The sequence below is a fragment of the Stegodyphus dumicola genome, chromosome 6 (assembly GCF_044657685.1).
Source record: "Stegodyphus dumicola isolate Sdum_Otavi_A_Nest chromosome 6, ASM4465768v1".
Taxonomy (NCBI): domain Eukaryota; kingdom Metazoa; phylum Arthropoda; class Arachnida; order Araneae; family Eresidae; genus Stegodyphus; species Stegodyphus dumicola.
In genome coordinates, this window is record NC_140773.1 from 220,676,686 (window position 1) to 220,699,779 (window position 23,094).

Here is a 23,094-nt window from a genome sequence, read left to right on the forward strand (position 1 = left end):
GAATTAAATTTCCAGTTAAAATCTAGAAAAGTAAAGCTCCAACTTCTGCCATGTTTTTACGAAAAAATTCCATTAAAATTTTTTCTATTAAACTCTTAACCTTTTCATATGGGCAAAATCAGAAGAGAAAAACCATGAAGATGTTATAACCATATGAAAATTTTACATATGGCAACCATCTAATACATATGTGAGTATATATATATATACGTAGCACACTTGAGTATTTTCAATTTATTACATTAAAAAATAAAAATAATAATTGCATTTAACTTCCTGTTAAAAATTCCAGCATTTAAATTCTTTCAAGATATTTTTTCAAATTAAAAAGGATATATTTTTTAAAAGCCACATTGAAATCTGTCATAAATATCAGAATAACATTTAATGCAAACATACAATTTAAATTAAATATAAATTATGACATGGAATGCTTCAATATTTATAAAAATATATCATCTCAATTGATCTATGTAAATAATGGAATTTTTGGCTTAAAACTCTTGCAAATTGTGTCATACAACTTTAACAATAGTCTGTTGCTAATTCACATCTCAGTTATTATTACAATTATAGCAGTATTTTGCATGAAATAATGAAGAATAAAGTAAAAAGAAGGAGCATAAAAATTAATAATTCAACCCTTTAATCAATATTCAATTTACAGAAACATACTGCACTGATTGATCATACAAAAATAATAATTCAACCTGAAACTTAGTTCAATCACTGTGCCACTGTTGGTACTTACAAATTCACAGCTTCAAATAAGGCATTTTTTTTTTTTTCTTTCTTAAAAAAACTTCAAGCACACTATTCTGTATTCTCACTGTACCTAAAACTGGAAATGTCTGCTACAAAGGCCACATATTGCACGCAAATTTACCAGGAATATGAATTTTTAAGTGTTTAGATTCATTTCAAAGTCTAGATGTAGAAATATAAACAGTTCCAGAGATTTTCTTATCAATATTTCTTGTTAAATTTTGAAATCAACATGCATTTCAAGATATAAAATTTTTCTAAACTAGAACTTGCTCTCAAATTGTTTATTAAATTTTACATCAGAAAATTTTATAAACTTTAATAAAAAGTTTTAACTTTTCATAATAGTAAAATCAATCTACAGTTTCTTTTTTTAACATGTGTTGCCGCGCAGGCGATCTTGATTTAATTCATTTCAAACGAACTTCCAAACTGTCCAGTTAAGTTGCACCTTAATTATGCATGGGTGTGACAAAATGAAAGTAGGAATGAATGGCAGCTAACTGAGGCAATAATCACTGATCATGGAACCACAATAAAAAAGAAAAATCTGTTGATTAGTTGAAGACAGAACCCAACAAGGGTGAATTAGGAATGTTTTCAAGTCAGTTTCAAATAGAAAATGCCTCCTGCCGAAGTGACTGTCTGAAGCACTAGTTTATAAGTCCTCTTATTATCAAGCTTGACTATCTTCATTAGGGGAATCATCAGCTAGAGACATCGTAGAACTAACATCATCACCCATACCAACAGTTATGGATCCCCGTTTTGATCCTAAACGAGAAGATATTGATGATGAACTAGAACCTCCAGATCCACTTCCCCCTCGTCTAGAAAAAAAATATTGTTTTTTAAAATCATATTTTTAGATAACAGCATGTTATAACATTAAACACACATTCACAAAATAAAAAATAATTTCTTAAAATAACATATTAAAAAGTATAACCAAAGATAGAAATTCAAAATTTATTTTTTTCCTTTATTTCATATTTTCTGAATGGTGTTAAAGTTCCCTGAATTCACAAAAAATTATTGAAATCCAATAGTTTATTGTATTTAATTAATTCACAATAATTATTTATTAATTCACAATAAATTATTGAAATTCATAGTCAATAGAGATATTTTACGTAATTAATACTGCACATAGATAAAACTACTACTGAAGCTAAACAAAAGGATAAATTGGAGTTTAAATTATTTTAATTTGAAAGCTCTTTCTTTTGGGGGGGATGGCATTTTAGACAAAAAGCTGATTTTTTCATAAGTACAGCCAATGCACAAACAGAAATTCAAGATAAAATAATATAAGACATTTTTTATGGGGGGGGGGTGATGGCATTTTAAACACAAAAGGTGACTTTTTCATAGGCCTTAAACATTAAAGTAAAGCATCTGATCTGGTTATGAAATCCCACCTAACATGAAACTTGGCCAATCGTTTGAATCAAAGTCATTGCCAATCGTTCTGGCATAAGTATAAACATACTGATCATTCTTTACTTAATTAGATAATAAAGAGATACAAATTATGGATATAGTATATATAAAATTGAAATTGCTTATTATTTTTCATGTTACATTGCCACTGTTCATCCCTTTTCAAAATTTGCATATAATGGCCTTTTTTTTATATACCTGGATCCTGCAACTTTGAAAATACTCCACTTCATGCAGCCCCAAATATTAATCTCATTTTTTCAAGATGTGAAGAAAAAATAGACTTTTTCATAAAGACTAAACTGGTTTATCAAGATAATACAATTTACATTAAACCAAAAGGAATTTCTTATTGTGTTGTGGCATTATGCTTATCCATTACTGGCACTAAATAACACTTTTTGTCAACAATGTAAATGAATTAATAATACCAGAAGCTCTTATAATGCCGTTATAAATCGGTCATTTATTAAACTTTTCCAGCAAATTCCCCTCTTTAAAATTCTAATATATTCTGGTTAGTTGAATGGTGGATTACTGTATTACGAGCTCTAACACAGTGTTATAAATCTCTCATTTTTTAAGTTTTTGTAGGGGAATGTTGTTTTCTAGAATTCTGGAATATTCCAATTAATTGAATGCTGGATAATCTGGCTTTTTACTGTACAATGAAAATAAAATTAATAGTTAACATATATGCGATTAAAATTAGTAATACAGTACAAAATCCGAAATCCGGACTTCGGCGATTCCAGAGTTGGGATTTTTTCAGATAATTGATGATCAGTTTAAATCTAGTAAGATGGCATGTAGAAATTATAAAATTAAAAATATGAAATCCCAATTTATGAAATAATGAAGTATTTATGAACTAAATGTAATCTTTGGGTCTATGAGTATCATCAACAAAATATATTTTTAGCACACGTAAAAATTTTTTGATACATTTTTCCTCATCAACATTTTTTAGCACAACTGAAATCTGTAATCATTGCCAAGTGTACTGTCAACATAAAAGGTTACTACATTCCTTTATCATTCAAATACTAACATTAAAAAAATTGTTTAGGTATTGCTACATGAATCATTACTCAAGTTGTCATGTTTTGATAAACATGTGGTAATGAAAGGAAAGTATAATAAATAATGATTCACCAGGTTGGAATCAGATCAACGATGTATCTAGGAAGTTTCGGTTTGAGATGCGTGCCAAGCAAATACGCAGCAACAGAGCGAAATTACTGATTGTACAAATTTATGCTAAAATAATAGTTACTTCAATAACAAGGTATTTTATTTAGTGTCGAAGCGAACTTAAGAATCGGGACTCTCCAGATGTTTAATTATGCGCGGAGGGGGAAATAAAATGTGCATGTGTAAAGCCTACAAGAAACATTTTGTTGGAGGTTTTGAGGTTCAGATTTTGGATCATTCCGGATAACGGATGTTCGGATTTCGGACTTTGTACTGTATATCATTTACTGCTATACAAGAAAATTAAACACAAATATAAACTGATTCAATACAGATTGGATCTTCATAAAATGCCCTATAAATATGATAAAATTCAATAAGAAAAATTATGAGGGGGAGGGAGAGGGGAAGTTGCACAAATTAAGTTTCATGAATTCAATATATCTCATTTATTGGTAGAAACAGATTTTCTTAGTAAAGATTAAGAATTAAAAACTGGAAAATTCAATGATAGATGGGATAAAAAATCGAGTCTAGTCTTCCAGCAAACCTGGAAGAGTTAGCAGCTATGGAACACATAGAAAAGTGATTTTGATGAAATATTCTTAACTATCCATAATTAAATTTCTTCTCTTCAGAGCTGCTTATAGACATAACCATCCATCAGAAATGTGTGAAACTGTGTGTGTAATAAATGGGTTGAGGGCAAAAATTAGCAAAAAATAAAATTAGTTGCAAACATTTCCACTAGAGACCACATTACTGTGAAACACTCACTGTATACATATACATTTTTTCAGTGCCATGAAGCAGTGATTATAAAACTTGTGAATATTTGCACAGGATGTAACAGACCTATTTAAGTGTAATTGAACTATTTTATTCACGCCATGAACTCATGAACTGTAACCGAACTATTTTATTTAAACGCCATCTCGTGGCGATATGAAAAAACGTCAGTCGACCTCCAGCCGCCATGATGACAGCTTACTATGTTATGTTATTCTCAATGTTTGATGTTCCATTTCGTTTATGTTCCATTTTTATATATATTTCTTTTGTTTGTAACCCCGTTCCTGTGTGCTCTGCTAATAAATCCTTTTAAAGCTAGCTGGCATTAGTGTCTATTGAGGAACAGCTACATCACATTGGCGCCCAACTAAATTTGAATCAAAAATGGCGCAACAAAATGTTTAGAATTTCTGTTTGGCTTTCACAAGCTCTTACTCTCGAATTTAACTTTTAGTTGCTGGAGATCGGCTCAGTTTCTTTTCAGGTGTGGACTACTGGTCAAATATTCTGGAAACCAATTCTGGAATTAAAATTGTCATACCGTGCTGCTAGCACATCGAATCATCAACTGGACAATTTCAACGGAAAAGATAAGTTTCATTTACATTATCGTTTAATCTGAGTTTTCTTTTAAACTGATTATTTATTATAAGCTGCTTCTTAAAGCAAATGTAAATTCTTTACTGAAATCTCATTTATTGATACTACATAAGAGTATTAAACGAAAGCAAACAGCTTTCTGTTAACCAAACGTTATTTCTTGAATTGTAATTTGTTATTTTAAAATGTTAATGCGCATAGTAAATTAATTTGTGAATAATATTGTTTCACTGAATACATGTTTTGATGTTAAAGTTTGAATATATTCATGGACGTTGTTCATTAGAATTTATTAGTTTCGATTCTGACATACAGCAGCAGATGTTTCCCCCCCCCCCCGCGGAAATGTTTAGAATAGCGATGATTTATGATGTGTTTACGTCAAATCTTTTATTATTTTTATTTCCTTTGAGTGCTGTTGTTCCTTATTAAATGTTTTATTCAACATTTATAAGTTAATAATTTGCATAAATTATTAACTTATAAATGTTAATCGTTATAAAGAAAATATGATTGTTTTCCTTTAATGAATGCATGTCTTGAAAATATTTCTTGAAGCGAAAGAAAATAATTATGAATAAAATCGAATGACTATTTAAATAAAGTAAAAGAGTTACTAAGTGTGTGTTGCTTAATCAGCTTAATATTTTGTTAAGATTAAGATTTCGAAGAATTCAGCTTAAATATAAAAGCTTATGGTAAGACATTTATGTATGTTTTGTATGTTTTGCTAAGTAGTAAACAATTTTTGAGCAATTTATTATATGTTATTTTCTTGATACAAGTTGAATTTATGAGGGCATTTTATGATATTTTTACGACTCCAAAATAATAAACTTTGTGAGTATTATTGTTTACATTTATAAATACTGTTTAATAGTGGTATATAAATGTACGAGTAACATTGTTTACAATCATACATGCTGTTTAATAGGGATATATACATTTTACTTAAAGGTACAATTATTAATTCTAAAATACTGTATTGTGAATAAAATCGAAATAACAACAAATTCAACTTCATCTTTTCCCTCCCCCCTGACCTCTCATATAATTATGGCTTACCTTGCCAAAGCACGAAAAGAGGATTTAAAAACTCTCGCTGCAGAACTGAATAGATCTTAAAGATCTTATTGTCAATTCTGACACTTATGATGAGGCTTTTACCAGGAATCTTCTGGAAACTTTAATCGAAACTAGACAACAAAAACAACGTGAAAGCAACGATCTGGAGACACGTCAAAGAAAAGAACAAGAACTTTTATTAGAATTGGAACGTTTAAAATTAAACCTGGCAGCTGCTAGCTCAAACCCTAACTATGCCGCCTTTGCTTTAAATGCAGCTATTGGAACCAATATTCAACACCTAATCCCTAAATTTACAGTAACTTCTGACATTGCAACCTACCTGCAAATTTTTGAAAGACAATGTGAGAAAGTTAATATAAAACAAATAGATTACACCACTCATCTCCTACCTCTTCTGCCTATAGACATTTCGCAAATTATTTTAAGAGAACCAAAAGACAAATTAGAAGATTATTCTTACATCAAGAAGATTCTGCTACAAAGATTCAAATTAAATGCTGAATCATTTCGAATTAAACTTACTACACACCAAAAACACCCTGGGTCTTTATGGAAAGATTTTACTTACGAATTAAACAATTATCTCGAAGAGTGGCTTTATAGTCTCGATGTTACAGACTTTGAATCACTCAAAGACTTGGTCCTGACGGATCAGCTTAAAAGAAGAGTCAGTAGTGACGTTAAGGAGCATTTTATTGATACTTGGGGAAAAATAAAGAGTTCATCTGTAGTACAGAAATTGGATGATTATGAAGCTGTACGTGTTAAAAATACGAACTATAAAACTGAACTTCCTGGCAGGCGGAACTATTCTTACAAATCGACTAATCCATCCAAACACAAAGTAGAAAATCGAACAAATGACATACAGGAAACTCATAAAACCTTTTCAAATCGTGTTCAGCAACAAACAGAGGAAAAGCGACCTCCTTTAACATGCTATGGGTGCGGAAAAACTGGTTTTATCAAGTCCAAATGTCCAGACTGTAACCCCCCAAAGACTTCAAATTCATCAAATTTTGGCACTATCCAAATCCGATCCTGTTTATCTTCCACTCGGACTGCTGTATTTCCAATTAGTATTGGTGGTGTTTCCGGTACAGCTTTCGACTGGTGCTAGTCACTCAATTGCAAGTGAATCCCTCTATCATATTCTGCAAAAACAAGATGCAGTATTTGAAAAGACAACACTACAGGTGTCTTTTGCTGATGGTTTGGTATCTGAAAAAGAGGTACTTCGCACCGAACAAATCATTCTTCTCGAAGGCAGAGAGTTTAAAACTCCGCTCCTTGTGTTGCCTGATGCCAAAAATAACTCGACTCTGTTAGGAACTGACTTTCTTCAAAAAGCTAAAATTGTTTTAAATCTTGCTGAAAATAAGTGGAACTTTTCTGATGAACCTCGAAGAAAATATAGCTTCGTGAAACCTCATCAATCCCAAGTACTGGAAGAAACCCCAGTTGTTGTAAACAACTGCCGACTACGAGAAAATGAAGGACAGCAATTAACTACAGCCCAACGGCTTGCAACTGATGCATTGCTTAACAAATATCACACTGTCTTCAAAGTAGGGGGAGAAACCACTAATCAAAAGCCATCTGGCTTACTTCAAACTCCAGTCTATGCTCAAAGTTTTGAGACCTTGTCAATTGATCTTTTCGGTTCCCTTCCTGAAACACCGTCTGGTGAAAAATGGATTTTTAATGTGCAGGACTGTGCTACGAAGTGGACAGAACTATTTGCTTTAAAGGAAGCCACGGCCAGAGAATATGCCACTATTCTTTTGGAGGAAGTTGCCCTTCGATTTGGGTTACCCAGGAAAATAATAAGTGATAATGGTACCCAGTTTACTAGTGCTGTTATGCAACAACTATGCTATATCTTGAACATTGATCAAAGTCTTACTCCTGTCTATCACCCACAATCTAACCCAGTTGAAAGGAAGAATAGAGATCTGAAACCACGTTTAGCAATATTTGTTGGTAACGACCATCAGTTATGGAAGGATAAACTGCCATTAATAAAGTTTGCTTTGAATACAGCCAAATGTGATTCAACTGGACATTCTGCTTCTTTTCTTCAATTTGCACGAGAGTTACGAACCTTAGATGATGTAAAGCATGATAAAAAGGCCGTAATTGAGAACGATAATTTTGTTCCCGAAATTACTCCATATTTGAAACGTTTTGCAAGAAATGTACAACAGGTACGAGAAAGAGTCGAATTGCATCAAGATAAGCAGAAACGATATGCTGACATAAAACGAAGAGAAACACCGAAATTCGTTCCTGGAGATAAAGTTTGGGTCACCGTCCACCCAATCAGCAAAGGTCCACTGAAGAAAACTGCTAAATTCATGCCCAAGAGAGATGGTCCTTATGTGACTTACAAGATCTCCAACCACTTATGATATTGCCGATCCTCATGAACCAGACAAAATTCTCGGCAAGTATCATGTTTCAGCCTTGAAACCATATCAAGATCGAAATAAGCAAAACTCAGCTCGTATAATTCCAGTGGTTCCCTTAAAGAAAAGAGGACGCCCGAAACGTGTAATACCATCCGAATCTGCACATGTTGCACAAGGTGCTGGTGACGCAAAATCTATTCCTCGTCAAACTGGAGCCCATTCATCTGATTCTCCTCCCGCTGCACAAAGTAGACAAAGGTCAGTTCCTGACTTCTTGCCGAGACATCTACGAAGTCAGAGGGGGAGGATGTAACAGACCTATTTAAGTGTAATTGAACTATTTTATTCACGCCATGAACTCATGAACTGTAACCGAACTATTTTATTTAAACGCCATCTCGTGGCGATATGAAAAAACGTCAGTCGACCTCCAGCCGCCATGATGATAGCTTACTATGTTATGTTATTCTCAATGTTTGATGTTCCATTTCGTTTATGTTTCATTTTTATATATATTTCTTTTGTTTGTAACCATTCCTGTGTGCTCTGTTAATAAATCCTTTTAAAGCTAGCCGGCATAAGTGTCTATTGAGGAACAGCTACATCACAAGAATTTGTTTTTAGTAAGGTCAGCACTCACCATGATCTTAAATTTGCATGATCATGCTTTGTTAGTTAAAATCCTTTACAAAACAGCAGTTCCATATCAGTTGCTTTAGAAAATTTTCAGACTTTGAAAGGGCTCCAACAGGCCCAATCACTGCTAAACAGCTACAAGAAATTATAATGAAATTTGACGCAATCATATTGTTTGATATTCAGCCTGGAAGTAGATAGTAACACGGTTCTACATGAGGTTGTAGTTCAAGCGGCGGGAGTTTCAAACTTTAATCCCAGCACACGTTTCATGTAGCACAGACATTGGATATGCCACAATTAAATTTTCCAATGTTCTTGTGAAATATCCTTCAATATTACCTGCACAAACTATCAATAGTGCAGCAGTTGCTTTCATATGGTTTTGAAGTACAACACCAGTTCTTTCTAGTTTCTTGTATACTGTGAGATCAGACAAAATAGCCTTGAAATATCCTTTGAACAGACAAAGAACATGGATAATTGAAGTTCTAAAGTTATTTCACTGAAAATACTGCCAGATGCAATGGATTACATGTACACAAGCAATCAATGTTTAAACATATAAATCTGATCAACACAGTGTTCTCATAAAAACTAAAAGTTACATATATTAAATGTTTTAGCGAATTTATTTCATGAAAATTAAAATTCTGTACTTCAATAAAATTTTTAAAAATTAAGTTTGAAATATGTAATGTAAGCTAATGACAATCTCAACTTTTGAATTTTGTGGATCGTATTTCACAACTTATAACAAACTGAAAATAACTTACCTCATTTTGTTTTTTAAATTAGTGACCTCTCTTTGCAAACCTTCACAATTTTCATGGAGATCTTCAAGTTCTCTTTGTACTTTCCTCTTTGCTGCCTTTTCTCTAGAACATTCCTCCTCTGATTCATCCAACTGCCTCTTTAAGTTTTTCATTCGGTTATTGGCTTTTTCTAACTGCAAGCATAAAATAACAGTTATTACAGATGAAAAACATAATTTTATAGAAACTGACAAAGTAACAATGCAGCAAACACTTTCTAAAAATGTTTCACTGAAATATAATACTTTCTATCTTTATCATGTAGAATTTCTATTTATATATTTTTTTAAAAATTTGTGTGTACATAATAATGTTTTACGTGAGTATATTAAGCACAAAGCTATCACAGCTTTGTGTATTTCAATGTTTAGAATGCATTAAACATATTCATTATCCATTATTTTATTATTACCAACAAGTATTCACTTGACAATTATGTACTTGAAATATTATTGCAGCATTTTACCAATCTTCCAAAAAGTAAATGCAATGATTTCACATTCTCAGCATCCTACAATATCATGAATATAATGAACATAATACTCAGTTAAAAACACTATTCATGAAGTTATTACGTGACTATTATTACATCTTGAGACTACAAAAATTATTCAGGTAACATTTCTGACACAGAAGCTCTCTGTAATACATATACAAGCTCTATATAATACAACACAAGCTCTTTGTAATACATATTTAAAGATAATTTAAAGTTCCAACTTAAGCTATTTAAACTTACCACATCCTTATGTCATTAGGCCATGCTGAAGGGAAAAGAATCTTTTGAGGAGGTTTAGGTACATATGCAAGACATTTTAAACCCATTACATATGAGAAACAACTAATTCATTTTTCATGCTGCATTAATTTTTGTTTCTATATTACTTTTTAATGCTGGCACCCCCTTTTTTTTTTAATTCTTATTATTAACTGATGTGAGTTACCAAAAGGCAAGCCTCTATATCCACAGACAAAATAACAACAAAAAAGACTTTTTAAAATTAGAAATTGACACACTTTCCAAAGAAATAGGGAAGAAATAAGAGACTGAGGACAAATGAAATAAACATAAAAATGTGAAAAAGCTCATCCAATAAACTTGGTGATTATTTGGAAAGAATACAGCCTTATTTCTGAAACAACAGTATTACTGAAAATGTGACATGACAAACAATTTCCAAAATATCACCTGTAATTGATAGTATATCTAACTTTTGTAAAACTGAATGAAGTAAGCTGAAAAATCTTTCATTGCAAGCAATGGCTGTGTTATCATTTCAGTCGATACTATGAATAGCACACCACCCTTGTATCTGTTAAAACTGTGATTGTTTATAGAGAAGCAACACTTTCTTCTCCAATCGAATGAAGATGAGATAGAAAAAAAAGAGGATATTCTTCCAAGACTATGTTTAATGATGGTTAAATAAAACTTTTCTGGATAAACATGCTGAAAAGAATATGTGTTACACTGAAAAAGAAAATGTTTTCTAATTTACACTGTAAAACACTGAATGATATGAAATTTTAAAATCAAGTCTAGCTTTCCAGTTATCTGAAAATCAAATTCTAATATTTGGATAATTGCTTCTGTTTAAAGTATCTTGGAAGTTGAGCATTACTAAATCTTAAAACTTACTTTTTATGGTAGCATTTAATGATGGTAATTTATTATTTAATCATTTGAATTTTGGATTTTTATTAAAAAGTGAAAGTTCTATATGATGAACGATACAGTTTCAACTGATGCAACTTAGGAAACAATTAAGATGTTAAAATATTGTAACGAATTGTGTATGTCGATAGATTAATTTTAGTGAAATTACATGTGAAACTGTTGTATTTTTCTGAATTGTAATGTAACATGAAAAGCTTGAGAGAAATGATGGCCAGCTGGAAAAATAAGAATGCACAGGCAAGACTATTTAACATTGAGTAAATGGCTATCTCGCTAATTTGGCAAGAAATTGCCAAACTAGACGACATTTTTGTCAGGTCCCTGTATAACTATAATGGATATTTTAACTGAAAAACTGTAATTGATTCCTATAATAGCTGTAACTGCATCCGGCCCTCATACGTCTTCTAGTAATTTCGAGAAGCAAAAAGTACTAGAGATTTCTTGGTGGCAGGGGAAAACTATATAAGGCCGGAGACAGCATCAGTTTCTCAGTTGTTACTTCAGAGCTGAAGTCAAGAGTACTGAGATATCTGAGACGGCTTTGCCCTTTAGATGCACTTTGCATTGTGCTTTGTGTTTAACGTTCTTAGTAGTCTGAAGTGTAATTACTGATTGTACTCTGTGATACTGTAAAGAGTTGTACGAGTATTTTTGTCGAAAATTCCAGAACTGTGAAATGTTCCTTTTGGTGAAAATAAATTTTATCAAGTTATCATCGGTTCTGCATTCAGTCTATTACAAACCTGTATGCATGCAACACTTTTTGGATTTTCGCCTAAGAGTAGAAGTTCTACATTTTACCTTGAATGACAGTTTCAACTGGTATACTTAAAAAGCAATCAAGATGTTAAAATACATTAGATAACCAATTTTTTAACCCACTTTGAGTGCAACCATAAAACAAAATTTAGAATTCTCAGTGAAAGACTGTTGGAAAAATTTCAGTACCTTGTATATTGTCTAATCATTGAATTCTTTTTCCCCCCCACAGGGATTTAAAATTTAGTAGCTAATATTTTAATAGAAAATTTAGATGTTCCACCTCTTTCAATATTGTTATTGCAAAAAAGCTTTATTTTCAGTAACTCAGTGCTAAACGTATTTTAGAGGACATGTGTCCCAAGATCATGAATTCATACTCTATGATCTTCTAAAATTCAGTGAAAGAATTCTTTGAAGGAACTGATGGATTTGAACTTAAGTCTATAGAAAAGAAAGCTGACAGGTTCAAAATTGAAATGCTGTTATTATTAAAATTAAAATGAGGATCTGTGAAAATATTACTATGGGTAAACAGCAAGTACCAAAAACCAGAAAAGAAATAAGTATTTTCATGACTGCATTTTTCTAAATATCTTTTTCCACCCAGAATTAAAGTAAGATTTTCTACAGTCTTTAGACTCTTTCACTTGACAATATAAACCCTAATTTTATAAAAATGTTGTAAATTATACATATCTGCAGGGTGTTATTAATCACACATGATAGATATTACTATGGGCAAACAGCAAGTACCAAAAACCAGAAAAGAAATAAGTATTTTCATGACTGCATTTTTCTAAATGTCTTTCCCCACCCAGAATTAATGTAAGATTTTCTATAGTCTTTAGACTCTTTCACTTGACAATATACACCCTAATTTTATAAACATGTTGTAAATTATACATATCTGCAGGGTGTTATTAATCACACATGTATAATAATTTAAATTTTGTTCATATTAAAAATTTTTATTCAGAACAAATGAATATGGTCTTTATTTGTTTTGGAAGAAATTAACTTTGTGCTGCAATCTTTTAACACTCATATCATGTTTATAGAAAGATTTGTCTAAACTACTGTTACCCATTTAGAAATGAATTATTATGTAACTCAGGGAAATAAATATAATTATTTCATGTCTTATATCTAGATTTCAAAAAAGCATAAATTATTCAATATCAGATACATATAAAATTACAGAAACAATTTTATAAGGCATAATTTGAGGCATTCTTACCTGTTCTTTGTACTGATCAGCGTGTCGGCGTTCATCATCTAATTGTAGCAATAATTCTTTGACACGCTTTTCAAGCTTTCGACTAGATTTTGCAAGAACTTGTTTCTCCCTATAAGATGTAAATTACAATGGATAACAAATTTTTATTTACCAGCCTTTTCACACGAAACAAATTACGGGAATACAGTACAAAGTCTGTAATCCGGAATCGTCGGGACTTCAGCGATTACCGATTAAGGGTTTTTCCGGATTATAGATCATCAATTTAAATCTGGTAAGATGGCATGCAGAAATTACACAATTAAAATTGTGAAACCGTAATTTATGAAATAAAGAGCAATTATGATCTAAAGAGTATCAAAATTTACACACACACAAAAAGGCTTAATATTTATTTGTTTACTTTATTAAACATTTAGTTCAATGCAAGTTGTTTAAGTTACTTCCCTTTTTGTGCTAAACACACATGAGTAAAGCACACACACAAAAAAAAGGTGGTGGCTTTGAGGTCCAGATTATAGATCATTCCGGATAATGGACGTCCCGATTACAGACTTTGTACGGTATAATATTTCTGTTATTAAATTCAAATATGTAATAAAATTTTGCTTACCTAGTAAAGACTTCTTATAATGCACAGATAATAGTTAAATCTTATGAGACTATACATATATCAATATAAAAAATATAATTTCAGATATGTAAATAACAACTTTTGAATATAGAAGTCTAGAAACTTCTCTCTTAATAGCTCAGCAGAAGTTATAAAGCATGCTACAACTTCCTATGTTTTATATGACCTTTATTAGCATCAGAAATTTCCTAACAAATAAACTACCATGCTCTTAACTTCTAACTACAATATTCATAGTGAAGAAATCAAAGAGGCAATGAAAAATGTAGTTCAGAAATATGTTTTAGAGACATGGTATATCCTACAGCTACATCATTCATTGCTGTAAGATCAATGAGCACAAAACCTAAGTGAGAATGAAGGATTAAAGGCCAAACTGCTTTCCATGGATCATGCAACATTACTATTTCTTGGGAGCTGTCTATTTATTCATCTCCAGGAAATATTTATGATTTTCTCATAAGACTTTCATAAAAAATTTTAATGAATTTTTACTGCTGAAAAGAATTTTGAATCAATATTTTTTTTTCTTCTTGATTTTACCACCACTTAAGAAAGAAAATGAACTTCACAGATGTTAGCAGTTTAAGTCCCTAACATTTACTTCTTAGCCTAATGTGTAACAGATAATAGTACAATGCTTCAGGATACTCAAAGGCTCTACTGAGATTTAAACATTCAGGTATCAGTGATGCTTATTTTTGCCAATGTTTTTGAGCGTAATGACTTTTACTGCTTCTGCTATAACCATCAAAAAGGAAACAATAGAATTTTATACAGCTCAATTGAAATCCAAAGGAAATAATGGTTATTTTTAAAGTACTAAAGATGCTTCATTAGAATCATTTATATACTATCAAATAACAGATATCAGTGATGTCACTGGAAAACTGTAACTGAAAGCAAAATTCTCAGAGCACATTTTTCAACATGCATGAAAACAAATCTTATTAACTATGTAACAAAGTCCTTCTTGACTAGAAGTGTAGATGTTAAGTTCCGAGAACTAGCTGAAAATTTCTTGAAAAAGATTTCTCTTTTTGTTGGAAGTTACAGATCTATTTTCTCCAACATATTATAAAAATTTCAGAAATTACTACTGCATCCTGTTTTTCAAAATAATAAATATCTGAACCTCAAGAAATAACAAAAATTGCACTATGGCATTTTAAATTCTTATAGCTGAGTTTATAACTGACATCTACTAATATATCTAAACTTTGATCTTGATTTTTATATTATAAATATGAAAAACATACCTAGTTTCTTCTTCTAATTGCTCTTCTAACTGACCAAGTTTAGATTCTAAGGATGCTATAGCTGTTTTTGATTTTGCTCTTTGAGAACTTTCCACCTCTTGAAGTTTTAATTTTAATTCTTTGTTCTAGAAAAACAACACAACTTTATTAGGTACATGCTTCTCTTCACTATATTGTAAATATGTACGATTTGATAAGGAAGGGAAGAAAAAGTTATTTATGTCCTTTTTCATTCTTTTATTTACTCATCTTACATAGCCAATTATACAGCATTCTCTTGAAGCTTTATATTACAAATTCTTAGGAATTAAAAAGATGGATCTTGTTTAAAGATTTTCACTACAGCAGTGAAATGTATAAAAGTGAGAAAAAAATGAATTTATTTATAATTTCTCTACATAATTACTATTAAAGTCAATATACTTAACAATATTAATTTTTTCACATCCTCCCTAAAATATGATTCCTCAAAGTCTGCAAACTGGGCATATGACTACCAAATCTGATACAGATTTCTTACTAGCAAGAATATTTTTCATGTTTGAAAACAATAATAGTCTGAGAAGGTTTAATGTACAAGAGAAAGCAGCTTTCTACGACTAATTTAAATAAATTTTGTAATTGTAACTGCAGATGAATGAATTGGAGCATTGTTATAATGGGAAATATACTCTTACCCCAACAAATTGAACTTTCTATCATGATTTTACTACTTAAACAGTCCAGTAAAAATGGTTTGGTTTGATTTATTTGACTACCAAATAACATGCATTTTTATGTCTTGGATGCTATCAATGTTCAATAAGATACTTAATTGAGATAAAGCAGAACAGTGGATGATTAGGAATTAAAATGTATGTTAACAAAAAAATGCAGAAATTTCACACACACACTTATTATAAATGCAAATATGGCTATTTCAAGGAAGCCAAATAACAAACGGGGGGGGGGGCTTTCAAATTAAATTATTAAACTAAATTTACCTGTCTTTCTAACAATATCCTGCTATTTTCTAACATCTGTGATGTAGCTTTTTCAGATGCTAATTCAGCAGTTAATTGTTCTATCTAAAACACAAAAAGAATTATTCAAGTTTCATGCAGAATTAAAGGACAAAACTAAATAATAATTTTTTTTTAAATTCACATTTCATTGAGCTTATTACTGTATATTGCACAAAAACAATAATGATGGTGCATGAGGCAGAACTGGTACAATTAAAAATTGGCCTTGAAGAAGCTTTCACATATAGAAATTGCTACATTCAGTTTAGAAACAGCAAAGTAAAATTTGCTCCTGGCAGATCTTAAAGTTTTTAGAAAATCAAATTTTATTCTGTGTCAGCAACAATATCAAAACCTTTTGGGGAAACCACTAAACATTACAATTTTATATGTTTTATTATTTCAAATTTTAGTTAGTTTAAAGTACAGCAAAGAATTTTATTTCTATTAAAGGTAATTAAAAAAATTATAAATGATCTTTCTCTTGGATACATCAGAAGTGAAATTTATATCAAAATGCAGTTGCATTGCATATTTAATTTAAATGCAACATATACATATAAATATATAGGTACATGTGCAACTGACATTTCTTAAGCATGTTGATTATACATGATATTTAATAAAAAGAACTTAATGTAACATTTTCTAATAACTGCCCATTCTTGTGAATTTTCATTTTAAGTAAAGTAGTACATATCATTTTAAGTAAAATTTATAAATTAGCTAGTGTTACTTACTTGTGTCTGAGATTTCCTAGCCTTTTCTAGTAAAGCTTCAGAATTCCCTTGTTCTTCTTCCATTTCTTCTTCAAGTTGCTGAATTCGTGCCTCAAGCCTTCGCTTTTCATCTACTAGCAGAGACCTGTAAATATTTATGAGCATCATAATACAAATAGTATAGGAAATTAGAAATTTGCTCATAACAATAGAGATGACTGGGGAAACAAACACTGGACTTCTTTAACATTCATATGATTCTGTGTATATGAATTGTATTTTTCATAAAAACCAGATTACAAACTAAATAATTTAGAAGCATGTTTTCCCATTATTTCTAATAAGTGAAAAAAATAAACTACTGTAATCTATAATACCATTTGAATAATTTGTAAAGTACAATTAAATTCTCCTATGTGCACTTGCTTTATCAGACAATAGATAAAGTAATTACTAAATGGACTACAATTGCGAAAACTAATAGATTATATTTCGAGCAAAGTACACTGGGAGTCTAAAAATTTCAATGTATAATAATGCATTTATCATTCAGAATAAAGAAAAAAGTGCTTGTATTTTTTACACTGATGTAAAATATTAGAAACTACATTACTCTTACAGAATCAGTAATCATTCCCACCATAAACAGACAGGGGAATATGGTTAGTTAGGGCCATTCCTAGGCCACTGGCTACCTGCATTATTTCCTAAGATTAACCACCCCAAATAAAAAAAATAAAAGCCCAATGATTAATAAAATTTTTATTTCATACTCACTAAGTACTTACGTACGACAAATAAACTGTATAAAAAGTACTTATATATGACAAGTACTTAGAATGAATTTAATGAATTAAAAATATTTAGGCGTGGTATCACGAGAGGCCACCTCTGTACTTTTATTCGCTGACCCTTGCTAGGAACGGGGGCCTGAGGTTAGTTGGTCTGGATATGGTGCAAAGTTAGAAATGATTGTTATGCACCAGACAATGGACTAATTATTCAGTAAGTCAAAATATACCCAAACATACATGGAGCTTGAACACAAACTAATATTGTAATTAGTTTGTGTTCAAGTATTACTAATATTGTTAATATTATATTACAATATTATTAATACTTACTAATATTGTAAGTATTAATAATATTGTAATATTGTTCAAGTATTACTAATATTGTATGTAGTATACTAATATTGTAATTAGTTTTTGTCCATGTAATTATGTAAGACTAAAATGTTAAACAAAATTATTATGCACTGTGGTGCAAAATACCTCATAAAATGAGTACTTAAAACTATGAATGTGCTCACAGAAAATTCAAAAACATTTGCTAAATCACGATTACTAAAAAAAAAAAAAAAAAAAAAAAAAAAAAAGATACAAATTAATGGATTAAAAAACATAAACGCATTAAAATGAAGTTTTGGTCACTATACTTTAAAAAAAAAAAAAAAAAAACTATGATACAAATGAATGGATTAAAAAACATAAACGCATTAAAATGAAGTTTTGGTCCCAACGAAGTAGTTAATGAAATGTTTGTATTTAAAAAATGTAAATGACAAGAAGAATTTAAAAGTGGAGAATCAGCTATAGGTTGGATGGATATAAGCATTTCACATTCAGTACAGATTCACTCTCCCCACTCAGCAGATACCAAGGAGTAAGTCTACAGTGACCAATCCTTAGTCTGGTCTGAAGAGCCTTCTACTTACGATATCTAACCGACTCCATGTCTGACTTAATATTACTATCCCAGATAATTAACATTTTCAGTATAATAGCCTTCTGTGTGTTTACAGGAGAAACAGGAGGACTGGACATTTCCACTTCTGACTTAGCCACTATATCCCCTAATTCATTGCCTTTAATAAATAACATTATTACAATAATTATACCTTAAAAGCTATAAAACATTTATGTTTTATACATAAATGTAAACATTTATGTTTTATACATAAATGTTTGTACATTTATGTTTTATACATTTTGTCTTGTCTATAAAACATTTCAACTTCCTTCTTTTTTTAGCAATCAGAAATTTATTTCAGTAAGTAAAACAATGTTTCCACGTTTCTGCTTCATCTCCTAACATGTCAATGTCTCAAAAACAAACCTTTGAGGAATAATTGTTATTCTTTATGTAATTCACTGTCTACCTCAATAAGTTTTCCTCTTCATCTTAAAATTTTTGGATTTAATCAAAGGTTTCTGTTATTTTAAAAAACTGTTCTTGTATTTAGATTGTACAGAAGAAACTGCTAATTTTATTTTTTTTAGTAAATAATACAAACACTGAGAATAAATAATGAAATGATATATGGTCCGAGCCTGTACCAGAGCTGGTGTGGCTGGTGTTTAGAATTTCGTGAAGCACTGCAAAACAAAATCTAGGGATGCAAAACTTTTAGAATTTAGGACAGGCACTGGGCAGCAGAATTTAGGAATGGCAAAAATTTTAGAATTTGGAAGGCACCAGGCAGTAGAATTTAGCACCCACATTAGATTGCATCAGGTGGGAAAATGCTTAATGACCAGCCCTGTATATGATGTGCTGAGATATATAAGATGACTGTTTTAAATCACCAGTTTTCAATTTCTTTATTAACAGAAAAATTCCTTCCAGCAGATGCCTGTCCCTGTGACAAGCTTAGAAGTAATATTAGAAGTTTCATATTTTCCATACTTACGTCTGGTAAAACGAAAAGAAATAAAGGAAAGGCAAACATGTTAAGAGGCAGACTTCTAGAATCAGAAGTAGAAAATTAAAATAAATATGTCTTTATTATTTATCCCAAAATTCTCCAAAAGTTAGAAATTTATCACAAATTTCCTAAAACACATCCATTATATGTTAACAGCATGAAGACATTTTCATTTGGTCACATTTGTCTGGAATTGATGGTTGGGAATCTTGCCTTCAAATCCTTCTCAGGTGCAATGTAAAAAATAGTGGGGGAAAAAAAATAAATAAAAAATAAAAAAACAAACTCAGAGAAGAAAAGTGTAAAATGAATTTTATAGTGAAAACTGATACACACTTGAATTCTGAATATTCCAAGACAGGTACATGTGGAAAAACTTTTGACATGAAAGATAATAAAAAAAGAAATTTTAAAATAATCACTATAACTGTTTTACTTTTTCAAAAAAGTGTTATAGAAATTGTACTTTATAACATTTATTACCTTGTTTATTTTTCAGATTCAAAAATAGTGCAATAATAGTTATCAAAATAGAAAGTGATGTCACTTTATAATATGACAGGGTAAAAATAAGTTTTATTTTAATGTTATTTCTTAAATAATATATAAGAGCTATATATAATAATATATACTATCATTATTTTAATGAAATTTATCAATGTTATAATGTTTTAAAAAAATTGTAGAAGAATCCACAGATCTACGAATGAAAAAATTTTGTATAGAAATACATATCTGTCAGTGAATCACCAAAAAATAATCTTCCAAAATATTAATTAATACTCAAAATGGCAGTTGTAAGGAAAACAAAATTCAGACAATTAAAATGAAGAATCTTTGGTTGACATTAAGGACTTTTATAGGCTCTTAAGATTTGTACAAACCCTGTTTTTACTGTTTATACTTTGAAATCACTCATGCCATATTCATGTGCAAGCGCCCGAATGTTTAATCTGCAAGAATATACATTATGTGTTCGGATGCCTGCACAAGAACATACAAAGGTGCAAAATGGGAAAAATGTAATTAAATTACAGCTTTTTAGAAGTCTGTATCATTTAAATGCAAAGTATTGAAAGGAAAAGAAAAAGAGCAAAACACTTCTGGCTCATTAAAATGAAAAATGGAAGACAAATGGCTAAGACTTTAAATTAAACATTAAAACTAATCCTGGACAAAAAAGAAGTAAAATATTGTACCTAAAATGAAACTTTAATTTTAAGAAATTAACCGTATTATGAATAAATAAATGCTCAAATATGAAGCTTTTTGGAAAATATTACTAAACTACATAAAAAAGGAAATCTCAGAATTTACTATACTTTTAAATATTATTGTGTATTTGCATTTATGCCACTTGAAAGAATTTTCAAGTTTCCATTACTAATGATTGTAGATATATAGATTGATGTATAGATTGCTTTTCATTTTCTTTTTAAGTTCCATGATAAAATCAGGGTTTTAGCATAAAACTACTTGTTCTATTGGTTTCCATACTGTTTTGTAACATATCGCATTCCGGTACATGATTCACATTCTGAACACTGATACTATGCAATGGGGGGACAAAGCGATCCTGGGTTGCTTCATGGTGATTAAAAAGGCATATTAATATTCCCTCCACTTTAAAATTCTATTATGTGAAATCATGTGGTACCTAATTTTACATCTTCACAATAAACTCAAGATGATGACTTTTTGACTTATATATGATGTGTTAGAATAATGGTAAACAATATTAACCTTTCACAGCTCTGTGCATTCCTAGACTGCACACTTTCTGCACCTTATTTTCACCCCTAAAAATAGAAAATGGTCCCTACCCTTTTTCATTTAGTTACCACATGTTTTCTCTTTTAATATTTTAACAATCTAGGAGATTGCTCACAGCAGATGTGTACCAGTTTTTGTGTGTGATAGACATTATTTACCTGATTCTCATCTTTCATATAAGTGATAGTTAGGCTTCAACTCGATAAGAAAACATCTTTCAAACCCAACTATATATATATATATATATATAAAAAAAATTCTGAAGAGTATGTTTGCTATTATGGTATTACTATTCTATTTGCTATTACTCAGAGTGGGGGAGAAAGGGGGGAGGAATCTTAGCATCTTAGCTTTTTAGGGATGAAGTTTCAGGTGACTGCCCACAAGAGCATAATTTTTATGGAAAACATAATTTCAAGTGGTGTAAAAAAGAGTCAAATTGTACTGCATGAACACGAAAGCACAATTTTATCATCTAACTTCTTGGTCTGAAACATTCTGCAGAAAGAGGCTCTGAAACACAGCCCAAAGACACATAGAATTTGTTTTTTGATAAAAAAAGTGATCAAATTAATCAGGAAATGGAATAATGTAAAAATCAACAAATGCTGAATGAGATATTCTGATCAAAATAGGTGTGAACTGATGGATATTAATGAAATGGAAATTAAATTGCTTTATTCTGCCATTTTCAAATCAAATCATAAAGATATTGACTGTTTATATGTTGACTGATGGTATAGGATGTGAGGTATTTATGTGTATTATTTCAAAAGTAAGATTTTTATTTTTATTGAATTGCTTATGGTTCATCAGATGGTTTAAATAAAGGAAAGAATCTATAGAACATGATAAAGCAGTTCATATTTAAATTGATTAAAATTATTACATATTTTTAAAAATGGTATAACTAAATTAAAATTCTTTTTATATTTGTAATTTGTTCATAAATTAGCTTTCATACAGGTGTAAAAAAGTATCTATTTTAAAGAGTTTTTTTTTTTAAAGCAATTTATAAGACAGCTTACAGTAGACATGAAAAAATATTTGTCACAGCAGTTAAAGATTAATCACCACCAGAGGGATAAACATTCTATTCTAATTGTGCTTCTATAAAATGAAGTACAAGATTAGTAACACTGCACTTTTTTATGCTAATTTGAAAGAACAGTCTCATCTAATGACTACTTGAACTTCAAATGAAAATCATATAATAATTTGTAAAACATTTTATCTGGCTCTTCATATGTGAATATGTTAAAGAACATTTTCATACTATTTGGTGTATAATCTCTGGATCACTCAAAACCAAATGAAGATTATGGTGAGGTACTGTGCTACTGAAAAGGTAGAAAAATTGTTTCTTTTTCTTACTGCGCTCATTGTTATATAAACATTTACAACAAAGATTATGAGACTCATGAAAAATCAGTCTCTAAAAAAAAATTGTTTATGTATGTGAACTGTGTATCCCTCTGAGCCCTGTTACAGAATAGATGAATACATGTCTTAATTTTTATATTAAAGAAAGTTAATTTAACAAACATTGCTGTCATCCATATAGTGAGAAGTT

At 30.3% G+C, this 23,094-nt stretch overlaps 1 protein-coding gene across 2 annotated transcripts in view; it reads right to left on the reverse strand.

The window, feature by feature from the left end:
• Positions 1-629: 629 nt before the first annotated feature.
• LOC118201055 (myosin heavy chain, non-muscle-like) overlaps positions 630-23,094 on the reverse strand; it is a 195,019-nt gene continuing 172,554 nt past the window's right edge. For both annotated transcript variants that reach the window (XM_085819553.1, XM_085819552.1), the window contains 6 exons: positions 17,063-17,186; positions 16,302-16,385; positions 15,319-15,443; positions 13,426-13,534; positions 9,707-9,879; positions 630-1,595 (listed from right to left, as the gene is read on the reverse strand). In XM_085819553.1, the coding sequence (XP_085675679.1) occupies positions 1,442-1,595; positions 9,707-9,879; positions 13,426-13,534; positions 15,319-15,443; positions 16,302-16,385; positions 17,063-17,186 (769 nt within the window). In that variant the 3' untranslated portion in view covers positions 630-1,441. The remainder of the gene's footprint in view (positions 1,596-9,706; positions 9,880-13,425; positions 13,535-15,318; positions 15,444-16,301; positions 16,386-17,062; positions 17,187-23,094) is intronic.